This window comes from Erinaceus europaeus, chromosome 11 (genome assembly GCF_950295315.1).
Source record: "Erinaceus europaeus chromosome 11, mEriEur2.1, whole genome shotgun sequence".
Classification (NCBI taxonomy): Eukaryota; Metazoa; Chordata; class Mammalia; order Eulipotyphla; family Erinaceidae; genus Erinaceus; species Erinaceus europaeus.
The window spans coordinates 55,917,087-55,933,018 of NC_080172.1; the positions used below are offsets into that span (position 1 = coordinate 55,917,087).

The window sequence follows — 15,932 nt, forward strand, 5'->3', positions numbered from 1 at the left end:
TTATGAGGTATCATAGACTAACTTGTTTTCTGTATGCGTGTGCTTCGATCTCTGATTAAAATCATGGTTTAGGACTATCTCCATTATGTTACCTCCTGTAGGAATAATGACCAGCAAGCTGTGCTTAACTTTTCTGCTGACACTAAAGCCATTCCTATTAATATCACTCCTGGAACCTTCACTCACCGGATCCAGGCAGCTTTCTTTTTAAATTTCTTTATTGGGGAATTAGTGTTTTACATTCAACAGTAAATACAATAGTTTGCACATGCATAACATTTCCCAGTTTTCCATATAACAATACAACCCCCACTAGGTCCTCTGTCATCCTTCTTGGATCTATATTGTCCCCACCCACCCTCCCCAGAGTCTTTTACTTTGGTGCAATATGCCAATTCCAATTCAGGTTCTACTTGTGTTTTCTTTTCTGATCTTGCTTTTCAACTTCTGCCTGAGAGTGAGATCATCCCATATTCATCCTTCTGTTTCTGACTTATATCACTTAGCATGAATTTTTCAAGGTCCATCCAAGATCAGCTGAAAACGGTGAAGTCACCATTTTTTACAGCTGAGTAGTATTCCATTGTGTATACTTGCTCAGCCACTCATCTGTTGTTGGACACCAGGGTTGCTTCCAGGTTTTGGCTATTACAAATTGTGCTGTTAAGAACATATGTGTACACAGATCTTTTTGGATGGGTGTGTTGGGTTCCTTAGGATATATCCCCAGGAGAGGAATTGCAGGATCATAGGGTAGGTCCATTTCTAACCTTCTGAGAGTTCTCCAGACTATTCTCCATAGAGGCTGGACCAATTTACATTCACACTAGCAGTGTAGGAGGGGAACCAAAACTTCTTATGGTGCTTCATCTCAGGGCTCACCAGCTTCTCACAGGTTTCTTAACCTGCCCACGATTGCTCTGTGCAGCACAGACTCTCCTCTGTGCAATGTGGACATTGCCATCCCTGCAACAACAAGGGAGCCCATTCAGTGGATCTCATGTGACAGAGGCTGGCCTGGGAAGTACTGTGCATGAATAACACTATTCCATGAACATTTGTGGGAGCAGATGGCTGATCTCTACTTCAACAGACATCCTGAGATTTTTTCTTTTCTCGTCTCTCTTTTGTCTTCTCCCGGTATTTCCCTTAATTATGTAACATAACCCAACCTTTTAATTTAATTTCATGGCATGAGTTTAATTATTGTCATTGTTATTACTATTTTAGCAGAGCACTGTGGGGGGGGGTTGTACCTGGGACTTTGGAGTCTCAGGAATGAGAATCTCTTTGCATGACTATTATGACTACCCTGCACCCCTTTTATAATTGTCTCATGGCTTTAGAATAGTACTGCTTGATTTATTTTCCAACACTTTTTCTCCTTTTTTTTTTTTTTTTTTTTTTGCTTCCAGGGGTTACTGCTGGGGCTTGGTGCCTACACTATGAATCTACTGCTTCTGGAGGCTATTTTTTCCCTTTTGTTGCCCTTGTTGTTTATCATTGTTGTTATTGCTGTCACTGTTGTTGGACAAGACAGAGAGAAATCTAGAGAGGACAGAGAAAGATAGACACCTGCAGACCTGCTTCACGGCTTGTGAAATGACCACACTGCAGGTGGGAAGCCAGGGGCTTGACCTGGGATCCTTACATGGGTCCTTGTACTTTGCACCATGTGTGCTTAACCCACTGTGTTGCCACCCTGCCCCCCATGTTTTCCCTTATTGCTAAATTTTGAAGATTGCATTCAGCAGAGATTCTTAGTCAATCCTGTTGGGATTATGTGTAAGCCTGATAGAGTTTAGGGAGAACCACCCCCGTCCTTGGATGGAGGTCTGAGAAGATAACCTCTTGGTAAGTCTCTCTCAACCGAGGTGAGCATAAGGGGGGAAACTCAGACTTGGTTCTTTCCTTCTTGACTCTCAGGCCCACAGAAACCCCAGTACTTCCCTCCATTAACTGCAGGCCACATGGCTGCAGATTCACTTATTCAAAGTCACCTTCTGATCACAGAAGAACACACCTTATCGCACACTTCATCACACACCTCAGACCCCAGACAAGAGAAATTCCAAACTATATGGCCTTTTGATATCCATCTTCTCTCTGTCTCACCCTATGGGTTTAACCCCTATGCTTCTCTCAAATACCTTTGGATAATTAAGTTGCTTGTGTCATGGAGAATAAGTGTCTTGTATCTCATCAATTCCTGTCATACCAGCCCCCTACCTTAGGGGCATGCCGACCTTTTGGTATCTCTCTCTCTCTCTGGTTCTGGTTTGGGGTGGTCTCCAGGGGAAAGGTAACGAACGGGTTCTTCTCGCTCACGACAGGGGTGACACGAAATAAAAGACACCAGGGGACTCTTAATGTGCCTAGAATCCATTTATTAGCAAAGTGGACATGACTTAAATAGAAAAGCAATGAAGGGAATTATTGTTGAAATATGTCAGAAATTACAGGTTTCTTAGGTAGGGGGCTGGTATGATAGGAATTGATGAGATACAAGACACTTATTCTCCATGACACAAGCAACTTAATTATCCAAAGTTATTTGAGAGAAGTATAGGGGTTAAACCCGTAGGGTGAGACAGAAGATGGATATCAAAAGGCCATATAGTTTGGAATTTCTCTTGTCTGGGGTCTGAGGTGTGTGATGAAGTGTGCGATAAGGTGTGTTCTTCTGTGATCAGAAGGTGACTTTGAATAAGTGAATCTGCAGCCATGTGGCCTGCAGTTAATGGAGGGAAGTACTGGGGTTTCTGTGGGCCTGAGAGTCAAGAAGGAAAGAACCAAGTCTGAGTTTCCCCCCTTATGCTTACCTCGGTTGAGAGAGACTTACCAAGAGGTTATCTTCTCAGACCTCCATCCAAGGACGGGGGTGGTTCTCCCTAAGCTCTATCAGGTTTACATAGTCCCAATACCAACCGTTAAGAAACCTGTAATTTCTGACATATTTCAGTAATATTCCCTTCATTTGTTTTTCTATTTAACTCATGTCCACCTTGCTAATAAACGAGTTCTGAGTTCTGAGTTAACATGCTAAGGAGCTCCCTGGTGTCTTTTACTTCGTGTCACCCCTGTCGTGAGCGAGAAAGAACCAGTCCATTACCTTTCCCCTGGAGATCATCCCAACCAGAGAGAGACCCCAACACAATCCTAGTCTTTTCCAGAGCTCATCAAAACCTACAATAAATCCTTGCTATGATGTTTTGATTTACTCTTTTTTTTTGTATGTTGGGTCTCAATTTTGAATGATTCCTCCTCTTCTCTTCCCAGCTGACTTTTTTAAAAAAGATATATATATGAGAGAGAGAATGAGAACATCATGCTGGCAGCACATGAAATAAATATTGGGCACTGAACTTGAGGTCCCATGCTTGTAACATGGGCATTCTATCCATTGTGCCACCTCCTGGGCCACTGCGGACATTGTTTCTTCTTCTTACCTGTAATCCCTGTCCTCCAGGTTGGTCAGGCTCTAATGAAGCCCTGGCAAGCAAGAATCTGATAAGATGATTTCTCTTCTGGGCAGATTTTGCCAAGGAAGAAATACTCTGGCAGGTTTCAAATTGACTTATTTCTCACTCCCTTTGAAGTGCTACTGATGCCTTTTCCTTTCATTCAAACTCTGAGGACCCCCAAAGCTCCAGGAGGCAAAAGAGCCATATAAAAAGGGACTGCTGCAGCTGCCCTCCTTCTTCCAGAGATTTCCCTCTCAGTCTTCTCCATTCTAAGCTTCCAGCAATTCACTAATTTTAGCTCTGGCTCTTCCTACTTTGGAGCTCTACTTCTGTAGCTGTCTATCTCTAGTTTTGGAGCATTAATGGTTTGCTCTATGACCTCAATTTTCTGAGGATTCTGGAAGAGTTTTTTGTTTTGTTGTTAAATTTGTTTAGGTTTTCGCTTGTTGGCATGGAGAGGTGACTTCAGAGCTTCTTCTGCCCTGCATTTGGAATCAAAAGCCCAGTTCACTGTTTAATTTTTATAGTGAGACAGCAAAGAGATTAGTGTTATTTAATGGAAAAAGTCACAGGTATTTTGAGTCTTGCTTAACATTTTGAAAATAATGAAATTAGACTCTGAACCCCAGATAACCCTAAAGCTGATCCTCTTATCAGAACAGTGTTTATCTTTGAGATATTTAGTGTCTTATTAACTCCTGAGTGCTTTTCAATAGAGAATATTTATTTTATTTTGTTTTGATGAATGAGAGACAGATACCAGAGATACTCAGCTCTGCTTTATCATGGTGCCAAAGACTGAACATGGGTCAGCTCAGCTAGCAGGCATTAGACATGAAAGTTTGGTGCACAAACCAATCTGCTATCTCCCTGCCCCATCAAGTACTATAATGTAATGTAGGATGTTGGTAGAGATCAAAGAGTCCTTATAGAAGTTAAATGTACATCTCTTCAGGTGACTGTAAACATGCTCTGCTCACATTTCCAGGCAATGAGAACAGTCACTTAGTATTGTTAAAACAAAATGTCTTTTATTTCTTTTCATTTTATTGGGTTATTTTATTTTTTAAATTAGTGACATAATAATGGTTTACAAAAATAAAGAGGTCTCAGGGGTAGAGTTCCTGCCTATTTCCCTTAGAATTGGATCTAGTTCTCTGAGTCCAAAAGGAGGAACACCTCAAAAATGTAATGTAACACATATAATATCCAGGGCCTAAAAAGAAGATAACTATCATCAACACAAATGTACACAGGGAGAAGTTGTCTGGATAAATCTGTCAATTAATCTAGCTTCTGCACACCAAATTGTTCTCATGCAAGTGTTCACGGTGGTATGCTTTACTCTCACCCTACATCAATCCGAAATAATTCAAACAAGTTCCAAGCTGGTGATTTCAGGGGTGAATCATCATACCCTCTTAGAAGTTCCTATAACAAACACAGTTATTACAGATTAATTTACAGGAAATTTATGGTGTGAGCAAAAGCCAGCAAGATACAATATGAAAAACATTGGATTTATGAGATTGTGGCAAGGTAGTGAGAGAGGATGAGATCTGTTCCAGATCCATTTTGTTTTTCAGTGAGAGAGAGAGAGAGAGACAAAGAGACAGAGAGATTGAGAGATCAAAGTACAGAACTTTCCAACCATGCTGTGGGTCCTGAACTTCAACCGTCATTCTCACATAGTTAAGTTATTTTGTCCAGGTAAGCTATTTTGCAGGCTCACAATTTCCCCCGACCCTTCCTTCTTTCTTTCTTTTTTTTTTTTTTTTTTTTTTATACTTAACAAACTGGAACTGGGAGCATGTTACTGTTTTGTTTATTCCTTTGGAACCAGAGCACAGCTCAGCGATGGCTTATGGTAGCACCTGGGATTGAGCCTGGGACCAGGGAGACTCAGGCAAGAAAGTATTTTGTATAACCATTATGCTATCTCCCCAGTCCTTGATTCTGATTCTTAATATCTTACAGGGGTAGAAGGGCTTAGGAACAGGACAGAGAAGAGTGAAACCTGCCGGTGTAGGTACATGAAATGTGCTGGATTGTACAGTTCTCTCACAAGTCTGCTCAAAATCTGCCCATAGTTCATATCTGGAGCAACAGAATATTCCTCAGATTTTACTCTCTGTATTTGATTTAGCTCTTTAGTAAGTGCTTAGTCTCTCCAATGAAACAATCCTGTATGACAGAAATCAATTGCTCTTCTTTCTCATTTATTGGTGAAGGAAGGTGTAGTTTATTTTTTCTCTCCAAATCCCTCAGTATCTTCTCTCAACCCCCTTTTCACCACCCCCACACACATTCTGGAGGTCAGTACACCACACAAAACAGATATTAAAGTGGGCCATGAGATGATAAACAACAAATCTTTGAAGCTTTCATTTGCTTCTCTGTTTTTTTTTTTTTTTTATGTCTCTAGCCTTGATTCTGTGAAGTAAAATAGAACTTCCCAAGAGCTCTGCAGCAGTGTATGAGTTAGACTATGCCAAGGTACTTTATCCAGTACTTTATCTCCCTCTTTAATTAAATTATATTAATTAAAGTATATTTTCTTTATAAGACTGTTCACGATTCACTGGCACAGTTCCACAGCTATTTGGAATATGTTGCCATATCAAACCCATCACCAAGGTGCCAATTTCCTTCCACCACAGCCCATCAGACCCCATGTTTCCTTTCAAATGCCAGCCCATTTGGTGACATGAGCTATGTATGCATTAGAACCTCAGGTTTATTTGTTTGCCTTTGTTCCCTTGCTTGCTTGCTTTACATCTCACATATGGGTGAGATCAACCAATATTTGGCCTTATTTTTATAAATGAGAAAACCAAATAAAAATAATAACCACACCTGGTTCTTACCCCCACCCCCTTCCCCACTCCTTTAATGACTGTTATGTAAGTAGGGGCACAGATTTTGGTCAACAAACTTTCAGTTAATGAGAGAGATAAATTTATTCTATTAAAGGTAGAGCAACATGAATTCAATGAGAATGAGAGATAAGAAATACAAGTGAGAGTTGTTATGTATTTCTGACATTTACTATTTCTAATAATTGTAACTTATGCTAAGCAAGTATTTATGGGTTTCCCCCCACCATCTGTTGCTTCTGTATTTCAGAACACAAATCTTTTTTAAAAATAGGGGCCAGGTGGTGGCACACCTGGTTAAGCACACACATTGCAGGTTGCAGGTTCAAGCTCCTGGTCCCCACCTGCAGGGGGAAAGCAGAAAATAGAGAACTAAACATATGAATGTGAAAAAAAAGTCAACCTATATCTAAATCTTGGGAGAACTATAGTAGTTATTTATGGGAGTTGAGATGGGGACACAGACCTTTGGTGATAGGGGTGGTAAAAAAAAAAAAAAACAATTGTACTGTAAACCATTATTCAATAAAGCTCTAAAGTTAAAATAAAAAAGGAATAGGAGTTCCTGTAGGGAATTTAAGTACCTTGTAGCCTCCACCTCCATTGATCTTGACTGGGCATTTTATATTTACAAAGCACTTTGTGATAGTCATAGGTGAGGGTAGGTGGTCCTTAGGTGTCCTTTTCTTCCTTCCTTCCTTCCTTCCTTCCTTCCTTCCTTCCTTCCTTCCCTTCTTCCTCCCTCCCTTCCTTCCTCTCCTCCTCTTCCTCCTTCTCCTCCTTCTTTTTGATAGAGAAAAAGAAAAATTGAAAGGGGAGGGAAGATAGAGAGGGAGAGAGAAAGAAAGACACCTGTAGCTTGGCTCCACTGATCTTGAAGTTTCCTCCACCCCCCGCTGGTGGGAACATGGGTTTGAACCCTTGTCCTTGTGCAAGGCAATGTGTATACTCTACCAGGTGCAGCACTGCTAGGTCCCTGTTCTATCCAAGTTTTGGTGTGGATTTACTGTAATCTCTGAAGGAGGTCAGGGTCTCCCATTTAATCATTTTTGCCACTTTCTCCCTCCTATCCCTTTTTAGTCATCCACGTATTTCCAAGGCACATGCTAGTATTCCAATTTGTGTGGTGAAGCTTATCTTCGAGACCCATAACCATTCTGGCCCCTTTTGCAACAATGCAATTGTGAAAGCTGTATAAGGTAGGCTATTGCCCCTACATGCAGAATTTTCTTAGTATGTTCCTAAACTTTCAGCACATGCATCACATCCTAGGTGCCAAATTAAGATTCTCTCATCCTCCATGGACACTATCAATTCACCAGTAAAGAGTCATTTTGAACCTTTTTTTTTCCAGCTTCAATATCACTTTATTGATGGAATGTTGATTTCCAGCATTGTTACAATTCTACATTTCCTCAAGGTAGGTTCAGTACAGCTCACTCTCCACCAAATCTGTCATCCTCCTCCACCACAGGGACTTGACCCCCAGCCTACACTGAGTGTTTCTCCATTCCTCCTTCCGAGTGCAGAAATCTGCTGCTGTGATATATAAGGTAATCAGCCAAATTTTAATCCACTGTTTCAGCCAGCATCCATTCACCCTCTTTAAGATATTTTCTTTCAGAGGAGGGTTTCAGGTAAGAGAATAACATACAAACGACAGAGAGGCAAAGAACATGCTCCAGGAAGATGACGGGGCTGGGAACCGGAAGTGCAGTGGGTGCTGAAAGTGCGGGATGAGCCTCTGGATGGGGTGAGGGTAAGTAAGATGGCATCATCTTGCACTGCAAGTCTTTTTTTCCTTTATTTTCCTTCCTTGAGAGACTGCCATAGTTCAGTTGCTAGCTCTGGTGCCTCATAATCTGGAAAACTGGATCAGGTCCTGACTGATCTCAGTAACTGACCGGCAGCCTAAAAGAACAGTACAGTTAAGAAACTTATTGGATGTGAGGGCAATCTGGATGCAACATCTGTCACCCCATTGATTGTCAGGGTTGATTCAGCTGGTCTGGCTGACTAGGTGGGTGTCCCCTTCCTCCCTCACCACCTCCCTCACCACTCCCTCCCAAAGCTGCGCACTCTGTTAAGAGGATGGCCTTCCCCGAATAGAGAAGACCTGTCTTCTGTCCAGCGTGTAAGAGTAGCTGCTCTCCCCTGCTAGAACTTCCAAACAAGCTCTCAGGAAACTTACTTCTCAGGGTGGTTGGTGGTGCACCCTGTTGAACGCACATGTTACCATTCACAAGAATCTGAGTTCAAGCTTTCGGTCCCCATCTTCAGGAGGGAATCTTCATGAGTGGTGGAGCAGTGATGCAGGTGTTTCTCTTTCTCTCTCACTATCTTTTGAATTCTTTGGTGGCCTAGGTGTTATTCAGAAGAATATTGCTTGGGCTTCATATTTTAGAGTATTTCTTTCTGTGGCTGATTTCTAACCTTATATCCCCATGGTCAGAAAAGATACTTTTTATATTTTCAATATTAATATACTTATTAAGCCTGTTTTTGTGTCCCTTGAGAATGTGTATTCATTTCTTTTTATATGAAATGTGCTGTATATATCTGTTAAGCTCATCTCATCTCATCTATGACTTCATTTAAGGCCACTGGTGTATTTTTTGTCCCAGTGATCTATCTTTTGCTGTCAATATCTCTCATGGGGTCAATTAGTACTTGTTTTATATATTTAGGGGTGCCTATATTGGCGATATATATGTTGGCTATGTCTTGTTGGATTGATCCTCTGGTCAACATTTGCATTCATTTTTGTAACTTATTACCTTCATTTTCTGAAATTCATTTTTTAAAAATTGGTTTGATAATGATAGACAAGACTGTAAGATAAAAGGGGTACAATTCCACAAAATTTCCATCACCAGAGTTCCACATCCCATCGTTTCCATGGGAATCTTTCCTATTCTTTATTCCCCTGGGAGTATGGACTCAGGATCTGTTTTATCTGATAGTAGAATAGTTTTTCCTGCCCTTTTTTTCCACATTATTGGTTTGGTACACCTTGCTCCAGCCTGTCATTTTGAATTTGTTTATTAACCCTTTGAGTGTGTGCTCAAGAATAGATGAATCTTGTTTTTAATCCATTCACTCACTGAGAGTCTTTTGATTGGTGATTTTAAGCCATTCACATTTAGGATCATTATCGATATATATGGTTCACTTACTCTGATTTCTGTTTTGAAGTGCTTTATGTTCTTGTTGATTCTTTTCATGTTTGCTTCTACTTTTCCCTGGGTGATTTTTTTTTTTTTGTTATTAGTGATTTAATATTAATTCACTAGATTATAAGATGATAAGGGTATAATTCTACTCTGTTCCCACCACCAGAGTTCTGTGGCTCCATCTCCTCTGCTGGAAACTGCAGTAGTTCTCCCAAGTTCACAGATATGGGTTGACTTAATATTGATTACTATATATATGTATCTATATATTTTTGCCAATTTTTCCTATGGTCCTGCTTAACTTCCTTTCTCAGTCTATGTGGGTGATTTTCTGTGATGGTCTTGCCTATTGCATTTATGCTTCCTATGAGTATCTATCTATCTATCTATCTATCTATCTATCTATCTATCTGTATATATATAGGATATCATGAATATTATGCCAAATTTACAGTATCTATAACAGCCTTTATTCAGTTAGTCTTTTTTAAAAAAAATTTTTAAAAATATTTATTTTCCTTTTTGTTGCCCTTGTTGTTTTATTGTTGTAGTTATTGATGTTGTTGTTGGATAGGACAGAGAGAAATAGAGAGAGGAGGGGAAGACAGAGAGGGGAGAGAAAGATAGACACCTGCAGGCCTGCTTCACTGCCTGTGAAGCGACTCCCCTGCAGGTGGGGAGCCGGGGGCTCTAACTAGGATCCTCATGCAGGTCCTTGCGCTTTGTGCCATGTGCCTTTAACCCACTGCGCTACTACCCAACTCCCTTTTCAGTTAGTCTTAATCCACCAACATTTGATTGTATTTCTTGGTCCATTTTGTCTCTCCTTTTTCTATCTCCTTGTTCTTTTGTGGTTCTGTTATTTGTGTTCCTAGTTTACCTCACCTAGAGTGAGTTATTTTGTTCTTCTATTCATGTGGGACTGTTTTCAGTAATTCTTGCTAGACAAGATTGTTTTTGGCAAATTACTTTAGCTTCTGGATATTTGAAATCTTTATTTCTCCCTCATATTTGAAGGATAATTTGGCAGGGTAGAGTATTTGTGGCTAGAAATTATTACTTTTAGTATTTTGAAAATGCCATTTCACTCTCTTCTTGACTATAGGGTTTGTGATGAAAGCCTGATAGACTTATCTTTGTATGCTGTTTTTTTCTTTTCCCTATCAGCCTAATATTTTCTCTTTGCACACACACACACACACACACACACACACACACACACACACACACACATATATATATATATAATTTACACTATGATGTGTCTTAGTGTAGGCTATTTTGGCTCTGGGATATGGGTGTTAACTTATATGGATGTTTATATTTCAAATGTTGCCCAAGTGTGAAAAGTATTCCTCTCAACTGTAAACCATTAATCCCACAATAAAGAAAGTAAAAAAAAAAATTCTATGATTTCTTTGTGGGGTCCCAATAACTCCCACATTCATCTTTCTGATGTAGTATGCTATATCACAGAGAACTGCTTCATTTTTCCTAAATCTTTCCTTTTAAACATCTTTGAATTCACAAATTGTGTTTGCTGAATCCTCCAACCCTGGTATCTTCTCCACTACATGATTAAATTTTCTTTTTAGGCCTGATATAAGAACCTGAACTACATTCAAAATGTCATTTAACACTGTGTAATTCTGTTTGAATTTTTCTTTCACGCTTTGTAGCTGCTTAGTCAGCTATGCTTGGGGTTGTTCTTTCATGATTTCCAACTTTTCAGAGAATTAATTCTGTTTGGAGTTCTTTTGTGTTTTGTAATTCCTTGGTGAAATGATCTTTCAGTTCTTGCATATTTTTCTGTATGTTTAGATTCTTGGATTGCCCTCATCATGAATTTCTAATTTCTTTCTCTGATATGCCCTCCAGTCCTGTGTATTCCTGAAGATCTTTAAACTGTCATGACGGTAACTTTTGTTATGTCTCAGCTTGCTCATTTACCATGGCTTCTGTTGTTGAACAAGAATGTCATCCTGGGACTACAGTATTGGATTTTCAGGTTCATAGATTGTGCTGGAGAGCAGGAGTGAAAATTCTACTACATGTCACTAGTCTGTTTTATACCTGTGAACTACAGGGTCTTAGTGCAATGTTTCAGCCTATATTGAGGCCTCTGTAACTTAATGTTCTGAGAAAAAAGTTAGTAGCTAGAAAGTGACCTTGATTCAGTTTCTGAGTGGTGGGAGAAGAATTACCTTTCCAACTAGCTGTGGGAGATCTGTTTACACTCCCATGAATCTCCTGTAGGAGTGAGATTCTTTTTTTTCCTGACCCTGATGAGTTCTTGAAAGAGATAAAAAGCTGAAGGTTCCCCATCTTCCTGAAGCCAGCATTATGCTCCTCTGAATAGCTACTAAGATGGTGTCACCTGCCAGTACTGTGATTTTCGCCCTCTCCCCTTTTCTGCCTACTGTTTCCCTAGGAAAAGCTTGTTTCTTCAGAAGTTACAGCTGTGATTTGATGAAGGTTAAGGTGATTTTTTTCATAGATGTTTCTAGTTGTTTGAAGGAGTAACTGTAAAACTGCTGCTACTCCATGGCCACACTTCTGGAAGTCCTTCCCCTGCCTTTTGAAATGGACTCTGTGATTTCAGCCACTTATTAACTCATCTCCATGACTTTAAGTGCTCTGTTTCTGATGTGAAGCTAAAGTCCTTCATCTTCAATGCTTTGATTCATTTTTACTTCCCCTTATTTCCCCACCAGGGTTATTACTAGGGCTAGGTGCCTGCATGACCACCATTCCCAGTGATTATTTCCCATTTTCTTTTTTACAGAGAGTGAGGGACATAGAGAAATAGGAAGGGAGAGAGACACAGTGAAGGAGAGACATCTGCAACCTTACTCCACCACTTGTGAAGTTTCCACCCTACAGGTGGAGACTATGGGCTTGAACCTGTATACTAAGACATGTTAACATGTGTATTCTACCAGGGGAGCCATCACCTGACCCAATATTTCTTTTTCTTTCTCCTCCTCCTTCTTCAATCTGTCTGGTGGAAAGGAGGCTGGTGCTGGTTTAATGATGACCTGAAATTTCTAGTTAGTACTACTCAAACCCAAAACAGTTGAATTCAAAGCTTCAGTGGACATTGTACAACTTGGACTCTGAGCACAAGAGTTTTTTTTTTTTTCTAACCATCAGGCCCAAAGAAGACTTGGCAGAATCTCAGGACCACATGTGGTTAAAAAAGTTTTTTTTTAAATGTTGGTAGCCAGAAAGAGGCTTTAATTTTACTTTGGAGTTTTTCACTTCCATACTTCTGGAGACGGTCTCTGTTATTACTAAATTTTAGAACTGAGTAGTGAAGAGAGGTTTTTGGGTTCATCTTCTCTACCCTCTCAAACTGCAGTCAGTTGCCAACTACAACAAGCTCTGGCAAAGATAGACTTATTGATAATTGGCATTTGCTCGAGGTAGTTATTTTCTTTTATTATTATTTATTTATTTATTCTCTTTTGTTGCCCTTGTTTTATTGTTGTAGTTATTGTTGTTTTTGATGTTGTCATTGTTGGATAGGACAGAGAGAAATGGAGAGAGGAGGGCAAGACAGAGAGGGAGAGAGAAAGACACCTGCAGACCTACTTCACCGCTGGTGAAGCGACTCCCCTCTCGAACCGGAATCCTTATGCTGGTCCTTGTTCTTTGCACTGCGTGCGCTTAACCCACTGTGCTACCGTCTGACTCCCTAGGTAGTTATTTTCTATGAGACTCTATTTTAGGACAATTAGTGCTTCTGGACTCTGGCCCCTAAATATCTAGTTCCCAGCCTGCATAATTGGCAGTCCCAGTGCCAGTTATGGAAACAAACAAATTAACTAAAAACTAAAACTAAGAGAACCTAATGCACTTGTAAAGGAAAATTACCATCTCAGTGAGTTGAGAGCCATTGTTTTGTAGCATCACTAGATTTTAGGCTTTGCTAGAAACATAAATTTTTTTTGTGATCATCACTTTACAATAATTTTATTATTTGACTGAACCCCATCTGCATGTAATTTTTGAGACACTGGTGTAATTCTCACTATCCATAGTTTCATTGGATAGTATTTCTTTTCTTTCCTCCTATTTTCCCCTCTCTGTCCAGCTCCTCACACTTCCCCTGTGACATAATTTCTTAGTTTTTTTTTTAAGATTTTATTTATTTATTTTTTTAATTTTTTAAAATTTCTTTATTGGGGAATTAATATTTTATATTCGACAGTAAATACAATAGTTTGTACATGCATATCATTTCTCAGTTTTCCATATAACAATACAACCCCCACTAGTTCCTCTGAAGGACCTGTATTCTCCCTCCCCCCTCCACCCACTTCAGAGTCTTTTACTTTGGTGCAATATGCCAATTCCAGTTCAGGTTCCACTTGTTTTTTCTCTTCTGATCTTGTTTTTCAACTTCTGATTTTTTTTATTTATTAATGAGAAAGATAGGAGGAGAGAGAAAGAACCAGATATCACTCTGGCACATGTGCTTCCAGGGATCGAACTCAGGACCTCATGCTTGAAAGTCCAAAGCCTTATCACTGAGCCACCTCCTAGACCACTAATTTCTCAATTCTTGACAGTCTGTGAATATTACTTAAAAGGTGACAGCCAACATATCACACGCAATTAGCCTGCTGAACAGGTCAGAATAAAAATGGGATCCTTTTCCCTATAATCTCAAATTGCATTGGTGGGCCAGCAAGAAAGCTCATTTGTTGGATAAAATACTTGCTTTGTCATGGGCATGATTCAGGTTTAAGTCTAGCTCCCACTGCCCTGTAGGTAGCCTTGGTGTTATGATGTTTTGCTCCCTGTCTTCCTATCTGAAAAACCAGGCTAGAAAGGTAAAAAGACCCAGTTATGATAAAAAAAAAAAGGTTAATATTTCATTTGCTTTTGTAGTAACATGTTTAGCTTGTTACTTGTTTGGGGCATTTTCTTCTGTTTTCCATTCTGGAAAAGCACTATACCTGGACCAAGACACGGTAAGGTAGGAGGCATGGTCTACCCTCCTGTTCTTAAGATTCACCCAGATCCAAATTAGGAAAAGTTAATTTTTTCCTTCCCTTCCCTTCATTCCTTTTATTTCTCTCTCTCTCCCCCCCCCTTTCTTTATTTGTTATTGCTGTCATCATTACTGGACCTCCACAGTAATAGGTTGACTTTTTCAGATAAAAGGGAAGAAGAGGTATGGATAGAGAGAAAGGGAGAGGCACCAGGGCACCATAGCAATAAAGCTTTTCCCCTAGTGTCTTGGAGTCTGAAGGCACAAACTTGGGTTGTGTACACAGTAAAAGAGGCAGTCTTCCCAAGTAAGCTAGTTTTCTGACCTTCTAAAAGGGAAAGGATTAAACTTACCTGTCAGAGCCATGGAAGTGCGGAATTCATTTTTTATGATGTTCAAAACTTCCTCAACACCATGTTCACCCTGCTCCCAAAACACAGAAAGGAAACAACAGGTATGAATGAACATTTTGACCACATGCTGAGTGTACATTCTGTAAGCTCAGAGCTACGGTAGAAAGACAGGGTCTCGGGGAGTCGGGCTGTAGCGCAGCGGGTTAAGCGCAGGTGGCGCAAAGCACAAGGACCGGCATAAGGATCCCGGTTCGAACCCCGGCTCCCCACCTGCAGGGGAGTCGCTTCACAGGAGGTGAAGCAGGTCTGCAGGTGTCTATCTTTCTCTCCTCCTCTCTGTCTTCTCCTCCCCTCTCCATTTCTCTCTGTCCTATCCAACAACGATGACAACAACAATAATTACAACAATAAAAAAAACAAACAAGGGCAACAAAAGGGAATAAATAAAATTAAAAAAAATTTAAAAAAAAGACAGGGTCTCTATATGTGGGGACTGACATTGGGAATAAATGGAAGCAAAAGAAAAAAGGATTATGGTGAGGTTCTAGAAAATGAACAGCCATGCTGAAGAGAAAGCTTGGGACTGTGGGCAAGGAATCTGTGGCATCTCAGAAAATGGTCAAGCTAGGGACAAGAAAAGAGATAGAAGCTGGGTCTCTCTCAGTTGGTTCTCATTCTGTCATCCTTACCTTGCAAGCAAGACCCCACAGGATTGGTCTCCCAAGAAAAACACACTTTGCCCCAAGGGCTAAGGCCTTAAGCACGTCATTTCCAGTTCGAATCCCACCGTCCACATACACTTCAATCTTCCCTTTGACGGCAGCTACCACTTCTGTCAAGGCATCAATCTGAAAAGCAGAGACACATCTGGATAGAGGAATTTTCTGTTTGAACCTCAGGGTATAAGGGGCAGAGGTGCCCTCTTGCTATAGGCAGGTATGAGGATATCCATGTGGAGAAGGGTGCATATAGCAGTTTCTTTCCATCCCAATTGGAGCTACTGGTTTTTTGGCTCAGCATCTACTACTAGTTCCAAGACCCAGGACTTTGTGTGGGCTACCCATCTC

At 40.3% G+C, this 15,932-nt stretch overlaps 1 protein-coding gene across 8 annotated transcripts in view; it reads right to left on the reverse strand.

The window, feature by feature from the left end:
- Window positions 1-874: 874 nt before the first annotated feature.
- The window catches only part of HAO2 (hydroxyacid oxidase 2), a 49,530-nt gene continuing 34,472 nt past the window's right edge, over window positions 875-15,932 (reverse strand). For 6 of the 8 annotated variants that reach the window (XM_060201795.1, XM_060201794.1, XM_060201792.1 and 3 more), the window contains 3 exons: window positions 15,555-15,713; window positions 14,866-14,935; window positions 875-966 (listed from right to left, as the gene is read on the reverse strand). In XM_060201795.1, coding sequence (XP_060057778.1) covers window positions 890-966; window positions 14,866-14,935; window positions 15,555-15,713 — 306 coding nt within the window. In that variant the 3' untranslated portion in view covers window positions 875-889. Of the gene's footprint in view, window positions 967-8,177; window positions 8,252-14,865; window positions 14,936-15,554; window positions 15,714-15,932 lie in introns of those variants that run through there. The other 2 variants (XM_016193227.2, XM_016193225.2) reach the window with 1 other exon arrangement.